The sequence below is a fragment of the Brienomyrus brachyistius genome, chromosome 4 (assembly GCF_023856365.1).
Source record: "Brienomyrus brachyistius isolate T26 chromosome 4, BBRACH_0.4, whole genome shotgun sequence".
In the NCBI taxonomy this organism is placed as follows: Eukaryota; Metazoa; Chordata; class Actinopteri; order Osteoglossiformes; family Mormyridae; genus Brienomyrus; species Brienomyrus brachyistius.
The window spans coordinates 24,706,429-24,732,538 of record NC_064536.1 but is presented as its reverse complement, the minus strand read 5'-3'; the positions used below and the strand labels follow the sequence as shown (position 1 = coordinate 24,732,538).

Below are 26,110 nucleotides of genomic sequence, written 5' to 3'. Positions count from 1 at the left end.
CGAGAGGCTAATGGAGGCTAATGTCCCAGCTGACCTGCACCTAGTGTTTCATCAACACTGATGATCTGCTGCTCCACGCCGCTGATTTTGCCTGGACATTGTGGAACTTAAAGACAGTGTTTGCAGGGACCCTCTGCGCAGGGTTGTGGCTGAACCCCCGGAAGTGCTCCCTCCTCCAGTGCATGATGCTCTTCCAGGGCCACATCATCAGAGGGAGGGCGTGGCCACCGACCCGCAGAAGACGGCAGCTGTGTGAGACTGGCCCCCTGCACAGACTGTAGCAGAGCTGCACAGCTTCCTGGGGTTAGTGTCATATTACCAACACTTTGTTAAGGACTTCGCCAGCATGGCAAACACAATGCACCGTCTACAGAAAAGGGAAGTGGCTTTGCGTGGACAGATGCCTGAGCCGCGGCTTTTAACCAGCTCTGTGTGACGCTCACCGATGTTCCCATGCTAGAGTACCTGGATCCTTATCTCCTTTTCATTCTGGACATGGACACTAGCAACGAGGGGCTGGGTGCTGTGCAATCACAGGCAGGACCGTGAAGGGAGCTTCTATCTAGGCCGGCAAGAACTTCCGTCTGTACCTCAGTGGCCAGTGGTTCTGGTTGTGGAAGGACCACAAATCACTTGGGGGTCCTGAGTTTCTGGTACTCAGAGGGACAGCTGGTCTGTTGGTTGGAGGTAATGGCAGAGTTTGAGTTTGAGGTCCAACATCACCCTGGGAAGCTGCATGGAAACATGGACACTCTGTCTCACTGACCCTGCAGCAGCTCACAGTGCAGGAGAACCAGGCCACCACCAAGACTTAATTTGCCAGCAGATCATCACAGAGCAGCACAGCAGCCCCATGCTGGCCAGGGTGAGGGAGTAGCTGGACGAAGGAGGATGACTGGGTTGGGAGGCGATATCAGCCTCTGGTCCAGAGAACAAGGCCTATCACACCCAGTGGGGCACCCTGAGGAACACGAGGGCCTGCTGTTAAGCCGCAGCTGATCGCTGGATGGTGCAGGGGAGCAGCTGCTGGTGCCCCAGAGCCTGTGTAACCCAGTGTCTGGTTCTTTTGTTTAGGTAAAGTGTATATGATTAATCTGATTTGTATTGTGTTGGGGAGGATGCAGCAGATACTGAACTAGCAGCACAGAGGCTACAACATGATTTTGAATTAGTGGCTGGGCTGATACCTGGCAGCTGAAATTTAACACAGATAAATGTAAGATAATCCATGCAGGGAGCAGAAATATAAAGTACAGATATTTTATAGATATTTTTTAGATGTTCCACTGAAATAAAGGTAGCTGATTATGAGAAAGATCTTGGTGTGTATGGGAGACTTCGATTCTACAGTATATGTTGATGCTTCCATGTCTCACTCTATGATTCCTGGTCTTAGAGGAATGTCTTATGAGGAGAGGTTAGCTGAGCTGAATCTGTTTAGCCTCGAGCAAAGGAGACTAAGGGGGACATGATCCAGGTATATAAGATTCTAATAGGTCTGGATGCTGTTCAGCCAAATGGCTACTTCAGTATTAGCCATAGGTGGAAATTAGCGAGAGGACATTTTAAACTGAATTTGAGAAAGCACTTCTTCACAGAGCGTGTAGTTAGAGTATGGAATAGTCTTCCTGTTAGTGTAGTGCAAGCTAAAACCTTTGGTTCATTTAAATCAGAGTTGGATAAGATTTTAACATCTCTGAGCTATTAGTTAAGTTCTCCCCAAACGAGCTTGATGGGCCGAATGGCCTCCTCTCGTTTATAAATTTCTTATGTACTGAGCTGACACATGCTCTGCATCATTTGTGATTTATGTTCTTTTCATTGCTTGTTAAATATAATTTAATAACTTATTCATTTAATATGTGCCAATGGGAGTAATCCCATGAATCCACGCTAAGGTCTGGGATCGACCCAGGAGACAGGGGATACGAGGGAGAAGAGATAAGACTGCATGTCTTTCTTCCACACTCTCGGCAAGCTTACTGCTGAAGCTACTAAATTCCAGAGTACATCTGCAAGATGAGAGACAGCTATTCGATTCACGGCGGTGAAGGACCGAGTGCCTGACGAGTCACTTGCTCCGGCTCCAGGACGATCGAGAGAGCAGTCAGATCAGGCCTGCTACAATTTTTCTTTAGTTTAATTATTTGCCAGATTAGGTTTTTCAGTGGGTAATAATGGAGTGTGAACTATTGTAACTACTGTTTACATTGTACGTATTTTTTCTTATAAATATTTCTTTTTAATTTTAGCATTTATCTAGTAAAGTTGTTAAATTTAACTGCATCGTTTTATATAGTGTAGTTGTTGAATAAGGTGACAAAAGTATTTAGGGTGGGCATGTTAGCCCTGGGTTAATTTTGAAGGGAACATATAGCCTACAGACAGACACCATAGTGAACTCAGGCCCCTCGTCAAGTGAATGTTAACTTTGGCCCATCAAAAAGGCCTGAAGGGGGCGCTACACCTGTGCTCTCTCATGCTGAGGTCAGTGCACGGAGCCGTCGGGGCCGGGCAGTACGGCGTAAAGAAGATGCTGAGGAAGCTGTGGCAGCGCTTCACCTGGCCGGCTGCCAGCAGGACGCCCAGATGTTCCTGCATTGCTGTGCTGCATGTGCGGCTCAGAGGGGTCCTAGCTGGCAGTGCCGCTCTGCCCTCCAGCTGTACCTAGGGGAGCATGTGGGGGTCGATGTCCTGGGCCCCTTTCCCCACGCTGAGGCCGGGAATCACTACATTCTTGTGGTCATGGACTACTTCACAAAGTGGGCTGAGGGTCACATGGTTCCTGAGCAGAGTGTGACCTGACCACCATGGCAGAAAACAGCTGTAGGAGCTTCGGGCTTCAGAGCAGCTGTACAGCATCCAGGGGAGAAGCTTCAAGGTTCTGGTGTTCTGTGAGGTCAGCTGGCTACTAGGGATTGTGAAGACCCGCACCAGCCCCCCCCCCCACCCACCCACCCCCCCGACTCACCAGCAGAGTGACAGGCTGCTGAAGAGTCTGAATCGCATTCCAGCTCCCCAGCAGACAATCCTCATTGGTGAGCACCAGCATGATTGGGACACTCACTGGCACTGGCTGTGCCCCTGCTTCCCTCATGTATAGCTGTAGGCTGTGGACCCAGGTAGAGCTGGTGTTTGCCTCACCCCCTGGGCCGGAGCTGCCGGAGACACCAGGACTGGATTATCTGCTCCAGCTCCAGGACCATGTGCGGACCGTGCATGAGCTGGCCAGGTCACATCAGGACATGGTCAGAGTCAGACAGAGGTGAGCCTATAACATCCGCTGCTGGGGACAGGTCTCCCAGCCTGGGGACTCTGGGTGTACTGGCCCATCAGGAAAAAGGGGTGTCTGCTCAAGCTGGACAGCCACTGGAGGGACCCCCAGGAGGTCCTGAAGTGAATCTATGAAGCAGGACTGTCATGTTGCATTGAGACCAGCTGGCTCCATACCAACCCTTGGCCCACTTGGAGAAACCATCAGCAGGACCTGGGATGAGTTTCCCAGCAGCAGGAACTGAGGAGGACGGTGGGGAACCTGGGGCCCAGTGGCCACAGAGGGCTCAGTGCTGTCTGGAGCACTGCCAGGACTTTGGGGGGTACCAGGTTGGGTCCCCCCCAGAAGGGGGGCAGTGTAGAATTGGGGATCCCTGTCGGGCAGCGCAGTGGCGTGCCGGACCGGTGCCAGCAGTGTAAATAGTGTGAATAATGTAAAAAGCTCTGTGTATTTACCATGTATTATGTTGTTATTGTGCCACATGTTAATGTCAGGTATAGTATTAATGTTAATTGTTGTGATTATCATTGTTTGGGCCACCATGTGTAGTGGGAGTAGCTGGGACCCTCAGCACAGTGGCCAGTGTCTGTGTTGTGAGCATATATGGCAAAAATCAGTACCTCTCTGTGACTCTTTATTATCACTGGGATCACCATGTCTGGTATCTGTGCTGCAAAATGATAATATTCTGCTAAATGAAATACTGTAACCTACAGTGGACTGACTTTTTATTAATGTGTATAAATGCTGGAAGAGGGAGTGAGAGTTAATCAGCTGGGTAATTTTCATACTGTCCCTGCAGGTGTGTCCACACTGAACACGGTGACTGTACAGAGAGGAGGATCTGTCACCATCCCATGTTCCTATGACAACATGTATCAAACACATGTGAAATACTGGTGCAATGGGAGTGACTGGAGTTCATGTACTCCCATAGTACATACTTACTCTACACAGCTAAGTGGTGAAGTGTCAATCATAGATGATCCTGACCAGCGAGTCTTCACTGTGACCATGAACAAGCTGACAACTTTGGACTCTGGTTCCTACTGGTGTGGTGTGGAGATCAGCGGAGGTGCAGCTGTGGGAACACGGGTTTACCTGTCAGTCACTGAGGGTAAGATGTCTGTACTGCAGACTGTAGCCAATGAGATGCACAGTATGTAACATGTCATTCAGACAGAAAGGAAGGATATTAACACAAACAGAAGAGAAAATATTTTAATATATACAGTAAGAGAGAGCAAAATTTTTGTTTTGATCAATATCATAAATGAGACCAGGGAGTAATAACAATTTCAGTTTAAATGTGCTCTTTTAGGGGTTAAATATGATAAGTAATATGTTATGAAATATCCTTTATTTTTTTTTAAGTGAATTTAAAATAAATTAATCAATTTCATTGAAAAGCACACATATGTAAATTAACACACTGTAAAAGAAGATCAGTTTGGCTCTATTACTCATGTTTCACCTATACATCCATACATCTTCCAAATAGCTTTTTCCTACTGGGTTGCGGGGGGTCCGGAGCTTATCCTGGAAGCAATAGGCACGAGGCAGGGAACAACCCAGGATGGGGGGCCAGCCCATCACAGGGAACACTCAGACACCAGTCTCTCTCTCTCACACACGCACACACATGCGCACACACACACACACACAGGCAATTCAGTAACTCCAATTAGCTTCAGCATGTTTTTGAACTGCGGAGGGAAACCGGAGTACCCGGAAGAAACCCCACGACGACATGGGGAGAACATGCAAACTCCACACATATGTGACCCAGGCGGAGACTCGAACCCGGGTCCCAGAGGTGTGAGGCAACATTGCTAACCACTGCACCACCATGCTGCCCCCTATACATTTAAATTTAAATAATTGCACATTAGCAAAGGAGGTTTTTGCAGGTTAATCTTAAACAAAACAATAATTTATTTTAAATGATAAAATTAATAATTTATTACACTGCTTAACCTTTAGAAACTCAATGATAGTAAATACAGCGATTAATCAAAACAAACTTTAATATTCAAATTCACAAATGGAAGTAATGTACTGTAACCTACAGGAGACGGGTACTGACTTTATGAATATGTGTATATATGGTGTAAGAGGGACTGAGAGTTAATCAGCTGGGTAATTTTCATACTGTCCCTGCAGGTGTGTCCACACTGAACACGGTGACTGTACACAGAGGAGGATCTGTCACCATCCCATGTTTCTATGACAACATGTATCAACAATATGAGAAATACTGGTGCAAAGGGAATTTCTGGAGTTCATGTACTCCCATAGTACACACTGACTCTACACAGATAAGTGGTGAAGTGTCAATCAGAGATGATCCTGACCAGCGAGTCTTCAAAGTGACCATGAACAATCTGACAGCTGTGGACTCTGGTTCCTACTGGTGTGGTGTGGAGATCAGCAGAGGTTCAGCTGTGGGAACACGGGTTTCCCTGTCAGTCACTGAGGGTAAGATGTCTGTACTGCAGACTGTAGCCAGTGAGATGCTCAGTATGTAACATGTCATTCAGACTTAAAGGAAGGACATTAACAGAAACAAAGAAAATAATATTTTAATATATAAGACGGACACCATAAATGAGACCGGGGACAAAAAACAGTAAATGTGCTACTTCAAGGGGTTAAATATGAGAAATAATATACTTTGGCTTAGCATCAAGTGAATTTTAAAGAAATTCATAAATTCAATTGAAAAGTATAAATATATGTTAAAATAATGTAAAAGAGCATCAGTTTGACTCTGTTGCTGATGCTTGATCTATATATGAAAATTAAATGACAATAATACCACAAAGCAGATTTTTGCAGCTAATTTTATTCTGAATAATCAGTAATTCTTTCATTACACTGTTTTGTTTTTGCAAACACAGTGATAGTAAATAGATCATTGTTTAAAAACAAATTTTAATATTCTGCAGAGTAAAGTACTGCAGCCTACAGTAGACTGCAACTGACTTCATGAATATGTGTATAAATGGTGTAAGAGGGAGTGAGAGTTAATCAGCTGGGTAATTTTCATACTGTCCCTGCAGGTGTGTCCACAGTGAACACAGTGACTGTACAGAGAGGAGGATCTGTCACCATCCCATGTTTCTATGACAACATGTATCAACAGCAGGTGAAATACTGGTGCAAAGGGAGTGACTGGAGTTCATGTACTCCCATAGTACGCACTGACTCTCCACAGACGAAGGATGAAGTGTCAATCATAGATGATCCTGACCAGCCAGTCTTCACTGTGATCATGAACAATCTGACAGCTGTGGACTCTGGTTCATACTGGTGTGGTGTGGAGATCAGCAGAGGTTCAGCTGTGGGAACATTGATGCAGCTGTCAGTCACTAAGGGTAAGATGTCTGTACTGCAGACTGTAGCCAATGAGATGCACAGTATGTAACATGTCATTCAGACAGAAAGGAAGGACATTAACACAAACACAGGAGAAAATATTTTAATATATAAGAGGAACCAAATTTTAGTATTGAACAACACCTTAAATGACACCTGGGAGAAATAAGAGTTAATGTGCTACTTCAGGGGGTTTAATATGAGAAGTAACATTCTTTGGTTTAGTTTTAAGTGAATGTTAAATTCATAAAAGCATAAATATACAAATCAACATACAGTAAAAGAGGCTCAGTTGGGCTGTCGGTTACTGTTATTGGCATACACATGGAAATCGAAATAAACAGGAAAGCAAAACAGGATATTGCAGGCTAATTCTATACTATAATCAGTTAATCATTCATGAAACTTTTATTTTTGCAAATACAGTGATAGTAAGTACAACATTTAATCAAAACAAGTTGTTTCATTGGGGGCCCATCGGACAGCAAGGTCGCATGTTGGGCTGGTGCCATCAGTGTAAATAGTGTAAATAGCTCTGTGTATTTACCATGTATTGTGTTGTGTGTCTGTTGTGAGTATGACTGGCAGACATCAGGAAACCCCATCTTTGTAGCCTTCCTGTGCTTATCTGTGACTCTGGTACCTGAACCACACTGGTGTCAGACCTGAGGATAAAGGTGACAGAGCTCAGCAGGGAGCAGCATGACGTGGGACACGGCCGATCGCAGTGAAGACCCCCCTAAAGCTGCCCCGGTACAGTGGGTAATGGCCCCTGGAACCCTCCCAAGTACCGGTCCGGCTGGTGGCACGGCCCAATCACTGGTCCCCCAAGATGGGGGCACCTGGTGATGCCACTGGAAGAGGAGGCACTGCGAGCTCTATTAAGCAGAGCCCTACCCCTACAGCTGAGCTGCACCCATCGTGCGCATGGCCATGGGGGGGGGGCAGCTGAAAGTCACGCTGACAGGACAATCGGTGGTACAAGAGGTCTGACTAGCCAGCACTGCTGACCCCTGTGTCATCAGGCTGGACTTACTAGTATAGCTAGGGGCCACCATAGATCTGCTGGGGACAGCCCTCTGCTTTGGGTACAGATGTGGGGGTCCTCCAGTATGAGAGCAGTGGCCAGCAGCGGCCAGGGGTAGCAATGGGGGAAGAGAGGAGGAGAGCCGTCCACCCAGTGGGGGGAAAAGAGCTGCCCACAGCTCCTGAGGGAAAGTCTCCACCAGCCACACGACTGCAACTCCAGTCCAGACTGTGCTGAACGGCAGCACCACAGCAGGACCGTCTCCATAGACAGTGCAGGCTGTGCAGCAACTGTGTCAGTACAGCAATCAGCCCTGTTTACCCATCTGCATCTGCACTAACTGCTTCTGGTGAAACTACAAGTGTCTGAGCAGCAGATCCAAGAAAAGACACACAGGAGTCATCAAGCCTTCCCACAGTCCATAAGCGGCACGGACCTTGTCACCAACAAGGATGGGTCATGTTAATTTTGCGTCAACTATCAACCATTGAATGAGGTGACAAGGAGGGACTCCTATGTGCTTCCATGCATCACTGGGTCAACATGGTTCAGCTCCTTAGACCTCCGGAGTGGCTACTGGCAGGTCGAACTGTCCCCAGTAAACCACCCCAAGACCGTGTTCACCATCGGTCACAGGCTGTGACACTTCTGGTCAGTTTCATTCAGCCCCTGTAACAGCCTGGTCACCTTCGAGAGGCTAATGGAGGCTAATGTCCCAGCTCACCTGGACCTAATGTGTCATCAACACTGATGACCTGCTGCTCCACGCCTCTGATTTTGCCAAGACATTGTGGAACTTAAAGACAGTGTTTGCAGGGACCCTCTGTGCAGGGTTGTGGCTGAACCCCCAGAAGTGCTCCCTCCTCCAGTGCATGATGCTCTTCCAGGGCCACATCATCAGAGGGAGGGCGTGGCCACCGACCCGCAGAAGACAGCAGCTGTGTGAGACTGGCCCCCTGCACAGACTGTAGCAGAGCTGCACAGCTTCCTGGGGTTAGTGTCATATTACCAACACTTTGTAAGGACTTCGCCAGCATGGCAAACACAATGCACCGTCTACAGAAAAGGGAAGTGGCTTTGCGTGGACAGATGCCTGAGCCGCGGCTTTTAACCAGCTCTGTGTGACGCTCACCGATGTTCCCATGCTAGAGTACCTGGACCCTCATCTCCTTGTCATTCTGGACACGGACACTAGCAACGAAGGGCTGGGTGCTGTGCAATCACAGGCAGGACCGTGAAGGGAGCTTCTATCTAGGCCGGCAAGAACTTCCGTCTGTACCTCAGTGGCCAGTGGTTCTGGTTGTAGAAGGACCACAAATCGCTTGGGTGGCTCCTGAGTTTCTGGCACTCAGAAGGACAGCTGGTCTGTTGGTTGGAGGTAATGGCAGAGTTTGACTTTGAGGTCCAACATCACCCTGGGAAGCTGCATGGAAACCTGGACATTCTGTCTCACTGACCCTGAACCAGCTCACAGTGCAGGAGAACCAGGCCACCACCAAGACTTAATTTGCCAGCAGATCATCACAGAGCAGCAGAGCAGCCCCATGCTGACCAGGGTGAGGGAGCAGCTGGATGAAGGAGGGTGACTAGGTTGGGAGGCGATATCAGCCTCCGGTCCAGAGAACAAGGCCTATCACACCCAGTGGGGCACCCTGAGGAACACGAGGGCCTGCTGTTAAGCTGCAGCTGATCGCTGGACGGCGCAGGGGAGCAGCTACTGGTGCCCCAGAGCCTGTGTAACCCAGTGTCTGGTTCTTTTGTTTAGGTAAAGTGTATATGATTAATCTGATTTGTATAATTTTGGGGAGGATGTAGCAGATACTGAACTACAGTAGTAGTAGTACTGAGGTTACAACGTGATTTTGAATTAATTAGTGGCTGGGTAGATACCTGGAAGCTGAAATTTAACGTAGATAAATGTAAGGTAATCCATGCAGGGAGTAGAAATATAAAGTACAGACAATTTATGGATTCCACTGAAATAAAGGTAGCTGATTATGAGAAAGACCTCAGTGTGTATGTTGATGCCTCCATGTCCCACTCTCACCAGTGTGGGGAAACAATTAAAAAGGCCAATAGGATGTTAGGTTTCATCTCTACGTGTGTGGAGTTTAAGTCAAGGGAGGTGATGCTACAATTATACAATTCCTTGGTACTGTAAGACCCCACCTAGAATATTGTGTGCAGGTTTGGTCACCTTACCTTAAAAAGGACATTGCTGCCTTAGAAAGGGTGCAGCGTAGGACTACGAGAATGATTCCTGGACTTAGAGGAATGTCTTATGATGAGAGGTTAGCTGAGCTGAATCTGTTCAGCTTCGAGGAAAGGAGACTAAGGGGGGACATGATCCAGGTATATAAGATTCTAATAGGTCTGGATGCTGTTCAACCAAATATCTACTTCAGTATTATCCATAGGTGGAAATTAGCGGGAGAACATTTTAGAATGGATTTGAGAAAGCACTTCTTCACAGAGCGTGTAGTTAGAGTATGGAATAGTCTTACTGTTAGTGTAGTGCAAGCTAAAACCCTGGGTTCCTTTAAATTAGACCTGGATAAAATTTTAACAACTCTGATGTATTAGTTAAGTTCTCCCCAAACGAGCTTGATGGGCCGAATGGCTTCCTCTCGTTTGTAAATTTCTTATGTACTGAGCTGACACATGCTCTGCATCATTTGTGTTTTATATTCTTTTTATTGCTTGTTAAATATAATTTAATGAGTTTTTCATTTATGTCATGCCCGGCTCGTCCGCTCCTCCTGTGTGCCACGCCCCCTGATTACCCACGTGTTTTCTCCCGATTGTACCCAGCTGTATCTAGTTTATTTGCTCAGTCCTGTGTATTTCAGTCCGTGTCTTACCCGAGTCCTTTGTCCGTCATTGATGTTTCCTGATGTCTGTTGCCGTCCAGTGTTCCCTGCCCCGGATATCCTTATTAAAACCCCGTTTTCCCGTATCCCGCTTGCCTGCCTGCTCCTTACCCGCACGATCGCCCGTCTGCTGCACCCCGATCGTGACATTTAATATCTGCCAATGGGAGTAATCCCATGAATCCCCGTAAAGGGCTGGGATCAACCCAGGAGATATGGTATACGTGGGAGAAGTGATAAGACTGCATGTCTTCCTTCCACACTCTCAGCAAGCTTACTGCTGAAGCTACTAAATTCCAGAGTACATCTGCGAGTAGAGAGACAGCTATTCGATTCACGGCGGTGAAGGACCGAGTGCCTGACGAGTCACTTGCTACGGCTCCTGAGAGCAGCCAGATCAGGCTGCAATTTTAGGTTTTTCAGTGGACAATAAAGGAGTGCGAACTATTATAAATACTGTTTACATTGTATATATTTTATGAATGTTTTGTCTTAATATTAGCCTTTATGTAGTAAAGTTCTTAAATTTAACTGCATAATTTTATATTGCGTAGTTGTTAAATAAGGTGACGAAAGTATTTAGGGTGGGCATGTTAGCCCTGGGTTAGTTTTGAAGGGAGCATATAGCCTACAGACAGACACCATAGTGAACTCAGGGCCCCTGTCAAGTGATTGTTAACTGGGGCCCAGCAAAAGGCCTGAAGGGGGCGCTACACCTGTGCTCTCTCATGCTGAGGTCAGTGCACGGAGCCGTCGGGGCCGGGCAGTACGGCGTAAAGAAGATGCTGAGGAAGCTGTGGCAGCGCTTCACCTGGCCGGCTGCCAGCAGGACGCCCAGATGTTCCTGCATTGCTGTGCTGCATGTGCGGCTCAGAGGGGTCCTAGCTGGCAGTGCCGGTCTGCCCTCCAGCTGTACCTAGGGGAGCATGTGGGGGTCGATGTCCTGGGCCCCTTTCCCCACACTGAGGCTGGGAATCACTACATTCTTGTGGTCATGGACTACTTCACAAAGTGGGCTGAGGGTCACATGGTTCCAGAGCAGAGTGTGACCTGACCACCATGGCAGAAAACAGCTCTAGGAGCTTCGGGCTTCAGAGCAGCTGTACGGCATCCAGGGGAGAAACTTCAAGGTGCTGGTGTTCTGTGAGGTCAGCTGGCTGCTAGGGATTGTGAACACCCGCACCAGCCCCCCCCCCACCCACCCACCCCCCCGACTCACCAGCAGAGTGACAGGCTGCTGAAGAGTCTGAATCGCATTCCAGCTCCCCAGCAGACAATCCTCATTGGTGAGCACCAGCATGATTGGGACACTCACTGGCACTGGCTGTGCCCCAGCTTCCCTCATGTACAGCTGTAGGCTGTGGACCCAGGTAGAGCTGGTGTTTGCCTCACCCCCTGGCCCGGAGCTACCAGAAACACCAGAACTGGATTATCTGCTCCAGCTCCAGGACCATGTGCGGACCGTGCATGAGCTGGCCAGGTAACATCAGGACATGGCCAGAGTCAGACAGAGGTGAGCCTATGACATCCGCTACTGGGGACAGGTCTCCCAGCCTGGGGACTCTGGGTGTACTGGCCCATCAGGAAAAAGGGGTGGCTGCCCAAGCTGGACAGCCACTGGAGGGACCCCCAGGAGGTCCTGAAGTGAATATATGAAGCAGGGCTGTCATGTTACATTGAGACCGGCTGGCTCCATACCAACCCTTGGCCCACTTGGAGAAACCATCAGCAGGACCTGGGATGAGTTTCCCAGCAGCAGGAACTAAGGTGGACGGTGGGGAACCTGGGGCCCAGTGGCCACAGAGGGCTCAGTGCTGTCTGGAGCACTGCCAGGACTTTGGGGGGTACCAGGTTGGGTCCTCCTCAGAAGGGCGGCAGTGTAGCACTGGGGATTCCTGTCGGGCAGCGCAGTGGCGTGCTGGACCAGTGCCAGCAGTGTATATAGTGTGAATGATGTAAATAGCTCTGTGTATTTACCATGTATTATGTTGTTATTGTGCTGTACGTTAATGTCAGGTATAGTATTAATGTTAATTGTTGTAATTATCATTGTTTGGGCCACCATGTGTAGTGAGAGTAGCTGGGACCCTCAGCACAGTGGCCAGTGTCTGTGTGTTGTGAGCATATATGGCAAAAATCAGTACCTGTCTGTGACTCTTTATTATCACTGGGATCACCATGTCTGGCATCTGTGCCGCAAAAGGATAATATTCTGCGAAATGAAGTACTGTAACCTACAGCTGACTGACTTTTTATTAATGTGTATAAATGGTGTAAGAGGGAGTGAGAGTTAATCAGCGTGGTAATTTTCATACTGTTCCTGCAGGTGTGTCCAGACTGAACACGGTGTCTGTACAGAGAGGAGGATCTGTCACCATCCCATGTTACTATGATGACAGATATAAAACAAATGTGAAATATTGGTGCAAAGGGAGTGACTGGAGTTCATGTACTCCCATAGTACGCACTGACTCTCCACAGACGAAGGGTGAAGTCTCAATCAGAGATGATCCTGACCAGCGAGTCTTCACTGTGATCATGAACAATCTGACAGCTGTGGACTTTGGTCCGTATTGGTGTGGCGTGGAGATCAGCAGAGGTTCAGCTGTGGGAACATGGGTTTCCCTGTCAGTCACTGAGGGTAAGATGTCTGTACTGCAGACTGTAGCCAGTGAGATGCACAGTATGTAACATGTCATTCAGACAGAAAGGAAGGACATTAACACAAACAGAAGAGAAAATATTTTAATATATACAGGAAGAGAGAGCAAAACCCAGTATGGGGGGCCAGCCCATCACAGGGCACACTCAAACACCAGTCTCACACACACACACACACACACTCCTATGGGCAGTTTAGTAACTCCAATTAGCCTTAGCATGTTTTTGAACTGCGGGGGGAAACCAGAGTACCCGAAGGAAACCCCACGACAACATGGGGAGAACATGCAAACTCCACACATGTGACCCAGGCGGAGATTCAAACCCGGGTCCCAGAGGTGTGAGGCAACATTGCTAACCACTGCACCAACATGCCGCCCCATGTACATTTCAATTAAAATAATTGCACATTAGCAAAGGAGGTTTTTGCAGGTTAATCTTAAACAAAACAATAATTTATTTAGTTAAAATGATAAAATTAATAATTTATTACACTGCTTAACCTTTACAAACTCAATGATAGTAAATACAGTGATTAATCAAAACAAACTAATATTCAAATTCACAAATGGAAGTAATGTACTGTAACCTACAGGAGATGGGTACTGACTTTATGAATATGTGTATAAATGGTGTAAGAGGGAGTGAGGGTTAATCAGCTGGGTAATTTTCATACTGTCCCTGCAGGTGTGTCCACACTGAACACGGTGACTGTACAGAGAGGAGGATCTGTCACCATCCCGTGTTCCTATGGTGACAGATATAAAACACATGTGAAATATTGGTGCAAAGGGAGTGACTGGAGTTCATGTACTCCCATAGTACGCACTGACTCTACACAGATAAGTGGTGAAGTGTCAATCAGAGATGATCCTGACCAGCGAGTCTTCGCCGTGACCATTAATAATGTAAAACCTGTGGATTCTGTTTCCTACTGGTGTGGTGTGGAGATCAGCAGAGGTTCAGTTGTGGGAACACGGGTTTCCCTGTCAGTCACTGAGGGTAAGATGTCTGTACTGCAGACTGTAGCCAGTGAGATGCTCAGTATGTAACATGTCATTCAGTCAGAAAGGAAGGACATTAACAGAAATAAAGAAAATAATATTTTAATATATAAGACGGACACCATAAATGAGACCTGCGACAAATAACAGTAAATGTGCTACTTCAAGGGGTTAAATATGAGAAATAATATACTTGTTCTGTTTTTGCAAACACAGTGATAGTAAATAGATCATTGTTTAAAAACAAATTTTAATATTCTGCAGACTAAAGTACTGCAGCCTACAGTAGACTGCAACTGACTTCATGAATATGTGTATAAATGGTGTAAGAAGGAGTAAGAGTTAATCTGCTGGGTAATTTTCATACTGTCCCTGCAGGTGTGTCCACACTGAACATGGTGACTGTACAGAGAGGAGGATCTGTCACCATCCCATGTTCCTATGACAACATATATCAAAAACATGTGAAATACTGGTGCAAAGGGAGTGACTGGAGCTCATGTACTCGCATAGTACGCAGTGACTCTCCACAGACGAAGGGTGAAGTGTCAATCAGAGATGATCCTGACCAGCCAGTCTTCACTGTGATCATGAACAATCTGACAGCTGTGGACTTTGGTTCGTACTGGTGTGGCGTGGAGATCAGCAGAGGTTCAGTTGTGGGAACACGGGTTTCCCTGTCAGTCACTGAGGGTAAGATGTCTGTACTGCAGACTGTAGCCAGTGAGATGCACAGTATGTAGCATGTCATTCAGACTTAAAGGAAGGACATTAACACAAACACAGGAGAAAATATTTTAATATATAAGATGAACCAAATTTTAGTATTGAACAACACCTTAAATGACACCTGGGAGAAATAAGAGTTAATGTGCTACTTCATGGGGTTTAATATGAGGAGTAACATTCTTTGGTTTAGTTTTAAGTGAATGTTAAATTCATAAAAGCATAAATATACAAATAAACATACAGTAAAAGAGGCTCAGTTGGGCTGTCGGTTACTGTTATTGGCATATACATGGAAATCGAAATAAACAGGAAAGCAAAATAGGATATTGCAGGCTAATTCTATACTATAATCAGTTAATCATTCATTAAACTTTTATTTTTGCAAATACAGTGATAGTAAGTACAACATTTAATCAAAACAAGTTGTTTCATTGGGGGCCCATCGGACAGCAAGGTCGCATGTTGGGCTGGTGCCATCAGTGTAAATAGTGTAAATAGCTCTGTGTATTTACCATGTATTGTGTTGTGTGTCTGTTGTGAGTATGACTGGCAGACATCAGGAAACCCCATCTTTGTAGCCTTCCTGTGCTTATCTGTGACTCTGGTACCTGAACCACACTGGTGTCAGACCTGAGGATAAAGGTGACAGAGCTCAGCAGGGAGCAGCATGACGTGGGACACGGCCGATCGCAGTGAAGACCCCCCTAAAGCTGCCCCGGTACAGTGGGTAATGGCCCCTGGAACCCTCCCAAGTACCGGTCCGGCTGGTGGCACGGCCCAATCACTGGTCCCCCAAGATGGGGGCACCTGGTGATGCCACTGGAAGAGGAGGCACTGCGAGCTCTATTAAGCAGAGCCCTACCCCTACAGCTGAGCTGCACCCATCGTGCACATGGCCATGGGGGAGGGGCAGCTGAAAGTCACGCTGATAGGACAGTCGGTGGTACAAGAGGTCTGACTAGCCAGCACTACTGACCCCTGTGTCATCAGACTGGACTTACTAGTATAGCTAGGGGCCGCCATCGATCTGCTGGGGGCCACCATCTGCTTTGGGTACAGATGTGGTTGTGTGTAGTTTCTGGCAATCAAGCGTAGTTTCGGTCTCCCTGAACTGTTGTTGTGTGTAGTTTCGGTCTCCCTGAAGATGTTAATTAGGGGGCAGGGCTTACTGAGTTTAAATTGAAGGGACACCGCCACAGTGTCTGTGGCGGATAAAGGTAAACGGTCTAGTTGTTACTACTGCTTCTAAACCTTTCTCTCCTACTCTATCCTATCCTCTACTTCGCAATCTCTCACACCATCACTACAGACATGTGCCTTAGACGTATACCAGTACGCTTATCTTTGAGACCTAGAATATCTCATCCAACATCCAGGCGCCGCACTCTCAGTAATCTTGTCTACCCTCCCATAACACCCCAGTCCCAGCGAAGCGTGTTGGGTGGCCTCTGGAATTGCCAGTCTGCTGTAAAGAAGGCTGATTTCATTTCCGCCCTTGCTTCACACCACTCTCTTGACTTTCTGGCTCTGACGGAGACCTGGATATCGCCTGAGAACTTGGCTACCCCGGCAGCTCTCTCCTCTGCTTATGCTTTCTCTCACTCTCCTCGCCAGACTGGCAGGGGCGGTGGCACAGGTCTATTAGTAACTCGGAACTGGTGCTACACGCCCCTCTCTCTGCCCCATCTCAACATTTCATCCTTTGAATTCCATGGAGTTGCTGTTACCTCTCCACTTGATATTCGGATCATTGTTGTCTACCGCCCTCCTGGCCCCCTAGGCTGCTTTCTAGAGGAGCTTGATACTCTCCTCAGTCTCTTCCCCACTGACAGCTCCTCTCTCATTCTCCTTGGTGACTTCAACCTCCCCCATGACAAGCTCCCTTCTTCTGGTCTCCTCCCTTTTCTCGATTCCTTCTCTCTAACATCCAACAGCTCCTCTCCTACACACAAAGGAGGTAACATCCTCGACCTGGTTTTCATCCGGCCCTCTCCGGCTACTGACATCTCTTCTACTCCTCTACACATTTCTGATCACCACTTTGTATCCTTTACCATTGCCCTACCCGTCTTGCCCAATCCCAGTTTTCAACGTTTCCTCCCCACTCGACCAAACCTCCACTCTGTCTCCGCTTCTTCTGTTGCTTCCTGCACCCTGTCTCACCTTCCTGACCCTGACTCCTTTTCCTCCTTGGCACTGGAGTCTGCAACTGATACTCTCACCTCCTCACTTTACACATCCTTGGACAACCTCTGCCCGCTGTCTTCCAAACCAAGGAAAACTCGGCCTACTCCTTGGCTTTCAGCTGCATTACGTACTAACCGAAGAGAATTGCGGGTAGCAGAGAGAACGTGGAAGAAATCTAAGCTTGATGCAGATCTGTCTTCCTACCATACTCTGCTATCCAAATTCTCTATGGACGTGACTGCAGTTAAAACTTCCTTTTACAAAGACAAACTAGAATTATCCTCACGAGATCCTCGCAAACTCCATAACATCTTTTCGTCTCTTCTCAACCCTCCCCCTCCTCCTGCTCCTTCCTTCCTGACTGCTGAAGATTTTGCCAACTTCTTTGCCGAGAAGATTGACAGAATCTGTCAGACATTCTCTCCCTCATCCACTACACTACACACTAAGGATTTCCCTCCCCCCTCACTGGCCCAGTTTTCTGGTCTTACGGCAGATGAGATCATGAAAGTCATCTCATCTTCCAACCCTACCACCTGCCCACTTGATCCAATCCCTTCTGCATTATTTCAGACAATCTCTCTAGACCTTCTCCCCTTCATCACGACTATCATTAATGGCTCCATAACCTCCGGTCATGTACCAACAGCATTCAAAATAGCCAGGGTCATTCCCATCCTAAAAAAACCCACTCTAAATCCCTCAGACACTTGCAGCTACCGACCAGTATCGCTTCTTTCCTTCCTTTCAAAAATCCTCGAACGTACAGTCTACAACCAGCTTTCTCTCTATCTCTCTCAGAACAACCTCCAGGATCCTAATCAGTCTGGCTTTAAAGCAGCTCACTCTACAGAGACTGCCCTCTTAGCAGTCACTGAGAAGCTACATACTGCCAGATCAGCCAAACTGTCATCTGTCCTCATCCTTCTTGACCTATCAGCAGCATTTGACACGGTCAACCACAAAACTCTCCTATCCATCCTTAGGAGTCTTGGCATTGGTGGCCTGGCCTGGCGCTGGCTGGCTTCCTACCTAGAAGGCCGAACATACCAAGTGACATGGAATGGATCCACATCTACTCCACGTTGTCTTTCCACCGGTGTCCCTCAGGGCTCGGTTCTTGGCCCTCTCCTATTCTCCCTCTACACTAAATCTCTTGGCGAAGTTATATCCTCACATGGCTTCTCCTACCACTGCTATGCCGATGACACTCAACTCATCCTCTCCTTCCCTCCCTCAGACACTCATGTCTCCACTAAGATCTCTACATGCTTGGCAGACATCTCATCTTGGATGACCACTCACCAGCTAAAACTCAACACTAGTAATCGGAAATTCATTGCAGAGTCTCAAAGCACTTATGTAAGTCGCTCTGGCTAAGGGCGTCTGCCAAATCCTGTAAATGTAAATGTAAATGTAAATGTAAATGTGGGGGTCCTCCAGCATGAGAGCAGTGGCCAGCAGCGGCCAGGGATAGCGATGGGGGAAGTGAGGAGGAGAGCCGTCCACCCGGTGGGGGGAAAAGATCTGCCCACAGCTCCTGAGGGAAAGTCTCCACCAGCCACACGACTGCAACTCCAGTCCAGACTGTGCTGAATGGCAGCACCACAGCAGGACCGTCTCCATATAGACAGTGCAGGCTGTGCAGCAACTGTGGCAGTACAGCAATCAGCCCTGTTCACCCATCTGCATCTGCACCAACTGCTTCTGGTGAAACTACAAGTGTCTGAGCAGCAGATCCAAGAAATGACACACAGGAGTCATCAAGCCTTCCCACAGTCCGTAAGCGGCACAGCCAGACCTTGTCACCAACAAGGACGGGTCATGTTGCTTTTGCTTCAACTATCAACCATTGAATGAGGTGACAAGGAGGGACTCTTATGTGCTTCCATGCATCACTGGGTCAACATGGTTCAGCTCCTTAGACCTCCGGAGTGGCTACTGGCAGGTCGTACTGTCCCCAGTAAACCACCCCAAGACCGTGTTCACCATCGGTCACAGGCTGTGACACTTCTGGTCAGTTTCATTCAGCGCCTGTAACAGCCTGGTCACCTTCGAGAGGCTAATGGAGGCTAATGTCCCAGCTCACCTGGACCTAATGCGTCATCAACACTGATGATCTGCTGCTCCACGCTGCTGATTTTGCCCGGACATTGTGGAACTTAAAGACAGTGTTTGCAGGGACCCTCTGTGCAGGGTTGTGGCTGAACCCTCAGAAGTGCTCCCTCCTCCAGTGCATGATGCTCTTCCAGGGCCACATCATCAGAGGGAGGGCGTGGCCACCCATCCGCAGAAGATGGCAGCTGTGTGAGACTGGCCCCCTGCACAGACTGTAGCAGAGCTGCACAGCTTCCTGGGGTTAGTGTCATATTATAACACTTTGTTAAGGACTTCGCCAGCATGGCAAACACAATGCACCGTCTAGAGAAAAGGGAAGTGGCTTTGCTTGGACAGATGCCTGAGCCGCGGCTTTTAACCAGCTCTGTGTGACGCTCACTGATGTCCTCATGCTAGAGTACCTGGACCCTCATCTCTTTTTTATTCTGGACACGGACACTAGCAACGAGGGGCTGGGTGCTGTGCAATCACAAGCAGGACCGTGAAGGGAGCTTCTATCTAGGCCGGCAAGAACTTCCGTCTGTACCTCAGTGGCCAGTGGTTCTGGTTGTAGAAGGACCACAAATCGCTTGGGTGGCTCCTGAGTTTCTGGCACTCAGAAGGACAGCTGGTCTGTTGGTTGGAGGTAATGGCAGAGTTTGACTTTGAGGTCCAACATCACCCTGGGAAGCTATATGGAAACGTGGACACTCTGTCTCACTGACCCTGAAGCAGCTCACAGTGCAGGACCACCAGGCCACCACCAAGACTTCATTTGCCAGCAGATCATCACAGAGCAGCAGAGCAGCCCCATGCTGACCAGGGTGAGGGAGCAGCTGGATCAAGGAGGGTGACTGGGTTGGGAGGCGATATCAGCCTCTGGTCCAGAGAACAAGGTCTACCACACCCAGTGGGGCACCCTGAGGAACACGAGGGCCTGCTGTTAAGCCGCAGCTGATCGCTGGACGGTGCAGGGGTGCAGCTGCTGGTGCCCCAGAGCCTGTGTAACCCAGTGTCTAGTTCTTTTGTTTAGGTAAAGTGTATATGATTAATCTGATTTGTATAATTTTGGGGAGGATGTAGCAGATACTGAACTACAGTAGTAGTACTGAGGTTACAACGTGATTTTGAATTAATTAGTGGCTGGACAGATAGCTAGTAGCTGAAATTTAACGTAGATAAATGTAAGGTAATCCATGCAGGGAGTAGAAACATAAAGTACAGACAATTTATGGATTCCACTGAAATAAAGGTAGCTGATTATGAGAAACACTTCAGTGTGTATGTTGATGCTTCCATGTCCCACTCTCACCAGTGTGGGGAAACAATTAAAAAGGCCAATAGGATGTTAGGTTACATCTCTAGGTGTCTGGAGTTTAAGTCAAGGGAGGTGATGCTACAATTATACAATTCCTTGGTACTGTAAGACCCCACCTAGAATATTGTGTGCAGGTTTGGTCACCTTACCTTAAAAAGGACATTGCTGCCTTAGAAAGGGTGCAGCGTAGGACTACGAGAATGATTCCTGGACTTAGAGGAATGTCTTATGATGAGAGGTTAGCTGAGCTGAATCTGTTCAGCTTCGAGGAAAGGAGACTAAGGGGGGACATGATCCAGGTATATAAGATTCTAATAGGTCTGGATGCTGTTCAACCAAATATCTACTTCAGTATTATCCATAGGTGGAAATTAGCGGGAGAACATTTTAGAATGGATTTGAGAAAGCACTTCTTCACAGAGCGTGTAGTTAGAGTATGGAATAGTCTTACTGTTAGTGTAGTGCAAGCTAAAACCCTGGGTTCCTTTAAATTAGACCTGGATAAAATTTTAACAACTCTGATGTATTAGTTAAGTTCTCCCCAAACGAGCTTGATGGGCCGAATGGCTTCCTCTCGTTTGTAAATTTCTTATGTACTGAGCTGACACATGCTCTGCATCATTTGTGTTTTATATTCTTTTTATTGCTTGTTAAATATAATTTAATGAGTTTTTCTTTTATGTCATGCCCGGCTCGTCCGCTCCTCCTGTGTGCCACGCCCCCTGATTACCCACGTGTTTTCTCCCGATTGTACCCAGCTGTATCTAGTTTATTTGCTCAGTCCTGTGTATTTCAGTCCGTGTCTTACCCGAGTCCTTTGTCCGTCATTGATGTTTCCTGATGTCTGTTGCCGTCCAGTGTTCCCTGCCCCGGATATCCTTATTAAAACCCCGTTTTCCCGTATCCCGCTTGCCTGCCTGCTCCTTACCCGCACGATCGCCCGTCTGCTGCACCCCGATCGTGACATTTAATATCTGCCAATGGGAGTAATCCCATGAATCCCCGTAAAGGGCTGGGATCAACCCAGGAGATATGGTATACGTGGGAGAAGTGATAAGACTGCATGTCTTCCTTCCACACTCTCAGCAAGCTTACTGCTGAAGCTACTAAATTCCAGAGTACATCTGCGAGTAGAGAGACAGCTATTCGATTCACGGCGGTGAAGGACCGAGTGCCTGACGAGTCACTTGCTACGGCTCCTGAGAGCAGCCAGATCAGGCTGCAATTTTAGGTTTTTCAGTGGACAATAAAGGAGTGCGAACTATTATGAATACTGTTTACATTGTATATATTTTATGAATGTTTTGTCTTAATATTAGCCTTTATGTAGTAAAGTTCTTAAATTTAACTGCATAATTTTATATTGCGTAGTTGTTAAATAAGGTGACGAAAGTATTTAGGGTGGGCATGTTAGCCCTGGGTTAGTTTTGAAGGGAGCATATAGCCTACAGACAGACACCATAGTGAACTCAGGGCCCCCGTCAAGTGATTGTTAACTGGGGCCCAGCAAAAGGCCTGAAGGGGGCGCTACACCTGTGCTCTCTCATGCTGAGGTCAGTGCACGGAGCCGTCGGGGCCGGGCAGTACGGCGTAAAGAAGATGCTGAGGAAGCTGTGGCAGCGCTTCACCTGGCCGGCTGCCAGCAGGACGCCCAGATGTTCCTGCATTGCTGTGCTGCATGTGCGGCTCAGAGGGGTCCTAGCTGGCAGTGCCGGTCTGCCCTCCAGCTGTACCTAGGGGAGCATGTGGGGGTCGATGTCCTGGGCCCCTTTCCCCACGCTGAGGCTGGGAATCACTACATTCTTGTGGTCATGGACTACTTCACAAAGTGGGCTGAGGGTCACATGGTTCCAGAGCAGAGTGTGACCTGACCACCATGGCAGAAAACAGCTCTAGGAGCTTTGGGGCTTCAGAGCAGCTGTACAGTGTCCAGGAGAAAAACTTCAAGGTGCTGGTGTTCTGTGAGGTCAGCTGGCTGCTAGGGAGCTGGCTGCTGAAGACCCCTGCCCCCCCTCCCCACACACACACCCCCATCAGCAGAGTGACAGGCTGGTGAAGAGGCTGAATCGCATCTCAGCTCTCCAGCAGACAATCCTCGTTGGTGAGCACCAGCATGATTGGGACACTCACCTTCCCCTAGTTCTGTGGACTTATCATGCAGCAGTACAGGAGAGCACTGGCTGTGCCCCTGCGTCCCTCATGTATAGCTGTAGGCTGTGGACCCCAGTAGAGCTGGTGTTTGCCTCACCCCCTGGCCCGGAGCTGCCGGAGACACCAGGACTGGATTATCTGCTCCAGCTCCAGGACCATGTGCGGACCGTGCATGAGCTGGCCAGGTCACATCAGGACATGGCCAGAGTCAGACAGAGTGAGCCTATGACATCCGCTGCTGGGGACAGGTCTCCCAGCCTGGGGACTCTGGGTGTACTGGCCCATCAGGAAAAAGGGGTGGTTGCCCAAGCTGGACAGCCACTGGAGGGACCCCCAGGAGGTCCTGAAGTGAATCTCCGAAGCAGGACTGTCATGTTGCATTGAGACCAGCTGGCTCCATACCAACCCTTGGCCCACTTGGAGAAACCATCAGCAGGACCTGGGATGAGTTTCCCAGCAGCAGGAACTGAGGAGGACGGTGGGGAACCTGGGGCCCTGTGGCCACAGAGGGCTCAGTGCTGTCTGGAGCACTGCCAGGACTTTGGGGGGTACCAGGTTGGGTCCTCCTCAGAAGGGCGGCAGTGTAGCACTGGAGATTCCTGTCAGGCAGCGCAGTGGCGTGCTGGACCGGTGCCAGCAGTGTATATAGTGTGAATGATGTAAATAGCTCTGTGTATTTATCATGTATTGTGGTTGTTATTGTGCTGTACGTTAATGTCAGGTATAGTATTAATGTTAATTGTTGCAGTTATCATTGTTTGGGCCACCATGTGTAGTGAGAGTAGCTGGGACCCTCAGTACAGTGGCCAGTGTCTGTGTGTTGTGAGCATATATGGCAAAAATCAGTACCTGTCTGACAATCTTTTGAATACCGATCAGCTCTTTATGAAAAGCTTTGCAGTTACATTTTATACTTTTTACCAGTAATATTACATTTATTTCACACCCAAGCAATATGTGCATTTAGGGGGGGCACAGGGGTGGCCATGCATGCATGCATGCTGTTAATTGGTGCATGCATGCATGCATGCTGTTAATTGGTGACGTAAATATATGAACTTAAATGTGTAAGCTGGCAAATGAGGTTTCTGCAGGCTAATTTTCTGCTGAATGATCAGTTCAGTTAATCATTCATTACACTGTTTTGTTTTTTACCAATACAGTGATAGTAAACAGAACATTTATTAAAAACAAATTTTAATATTCTGCAGAGTGAAGTACTGCAGCCTACAGTAGACTGATACTGACTTCATGAATATGTGTATAAATGGTGTAAGAGGGAGTGAGAGTTAATCAGCTGGGTAATTTTCATACTGTCCCTGCAGGTGTGTCCACACTGAACACGGTGACTGTACAGAGAGGAGGATCTGTCACCATCCCATGTTACTATGACAACATGTATCAACAACATGTGAAATACTGGTGCAGAGGGAGTGACTGGAGTTCATGTACTCCCATTGTACACAGTGACTCTACACAGATAAGTGGTGAAGTGTCAATCAGAGATGATCCTGACCAGCGAGTCTTCAATGTGACTATGAACAAGCTGACAACTGTGGACTCTGGTACCTACTGGTGTGGTGTGGAGATCAGCGGAGGTGCAGCTGTGGGAACACGGGTTTACCTGTCAGTCACTGAGGGTAAGATGTCTGTACTGCAGACTGTAGCCAATGAGATGCTCAGTATATAACATGTCATTCAGGTAAAAAGGAAGGACATTAACGCGGAAAATGTTTTCAATATCAATTTTATGAAATTTAATTTACTGTCAGTTACGTATGTTTGATGGCTATAATTTCAAGTGTTCGTATGAATGTACAGGAAAATTAACTTGCATATCAACATTACTTCTAAGGGAGACATCCCATAATACAGCCTGATGACCTCATCAGATATGAGTTCTGCTCTTTATCAAATACATGAGTGTCTGATCTGCATGTTACACCTGGCAGCTGTACAGAGGCCTCAGGATTCACATATTTCTAGTTTATGACTCATTTGTATAATATGACAAATATTACAGATCTGACTATTTTCTCAGTCAGACACCCAGTCAGATGTCTTTCATAAAACATCACAGGCATCAGCTTACAGGAAACAGACAGACAGACATATTCATCTTACAGCCATTTATGATGTGTGCAATGTTTGGAAAACGTTGCATGTAGGTTTTTACCGTCATACATCAAAAACTTAATTCCCTTCAGATTTCAGACATTTGTAGGGATTAATTGTTACTAAAGGTGTACAGACTTGGTGATTGTCTGCAGGTAGTTTCTAACTGCAGCAAAGGCCAGTGTTACAGCTACACTCTGTAATAACTGATCCAGTTCCAGCATAAATACATTATGATTTATTAATAACATTATTTATCTCACCTGCCCACTATCAGGGCCCTGGGATGTGGACACTTTGGTCACAGCCCTAATTTATTATTCTGCATCAAAACAGATATTTAATTGAATAATTTTGGTTATTCTTTTTCAGTTTTAGAAATGACCTTTCACAGTCTGTACTGGCTGACAGAACAGGGCAGGGGTGCTGTAAAGGGGGGGGGGTAGAGTTAGGATGATTTCATGGATCCCCAATTGATGGGGCGCTAAGAAAATAGGAACATGATTGGATTAGTCCGGGCTGGGGGCCCAATCTGATATGCTTTCAGGGGCCCAAAATCTGTAGTGGCCCCCGCAAAGAGGGATGTTTATTTTTTATGTAACAATCCTTTCTCTTGTTTCCACTGCTGTCCATTCTTGGCAGATGATGAAGAAGGAGGGAATAATGAAAAACAGAGGTAAGCATCCAGCAGCACTTACAGCAGTGTGGTGTCCAGCTATGAGCGTCTCCCTGATCACACAGTGATGGGAAACTTCTGTTATTTTATGGGAATATTGATTTTCTTTTATTCCTTAATTATAATTTCCCTGTGATGGCATCACATCCAGGTTGAGCCCCTGCTTTGTGCCCTACTGTATGGCAGTTGTGCCTAACTGGCAGTTAAAATTCTGTAGCTATTTTCATATTATTTGTTAATGTCTCCTGTTACTCACATGTATCCTGTGTAACAGTACAGATTTGGCTCTACCATGTTGTTATAAAGCATATCAGACTTTACTGTTCAAATCCAGCCTCTTATTCAGCTCTCTGGTCCAGCTTTCTCTGTATGTAGGACTGGGCTTATTGGTGCTGCTGTTCATGCTTATAATTCTATCAGAATAGATTCACTGCACTGTTCTTCAGATTAAAATGTGTTACGTGTGACTGACAGACACACTGATGTATTATATGTCTGACAGGTGGGAGCAGGTTCTGGATGCTGTACTGAAAGCTGGGACTGGTGTGTTTTATCTGATCTGCACCATCATCGCCATTCAGCTGCACTGGAGCTCCTGTAGAAAGAGGGGATCCAATCAGAGA

General features: G+C 47.3%; 1 protein-coding gene across 1 annotated transcript in view; it reads left to right on the top strand.

Moving 5' to 3' along the window:
• Positions 1-26,110, top strand: part of LOC125739860 (uncharacterized) — a 409,273-nt gene that overhangs the window by 337,399 nt on the left and 45,764 nt on the right. Inside the window, exons 14-16 of the mRNA XM_049010379.1 lie at positions 5,438-5,752; positions 14,593-14,907; positions 24,022-24,336. Of these exons, the coding sequence (XP_048866336.1) occupies positions 5,438-5,752; positions 14,593-14,907; positions 24,022-24,336 (945 nt within the window). The remainder of the gene's footprint in view (positions 1-5,437; positions 5,753-14,592; positions 14,908-24,021; positions 24,337-26,110) is intronic.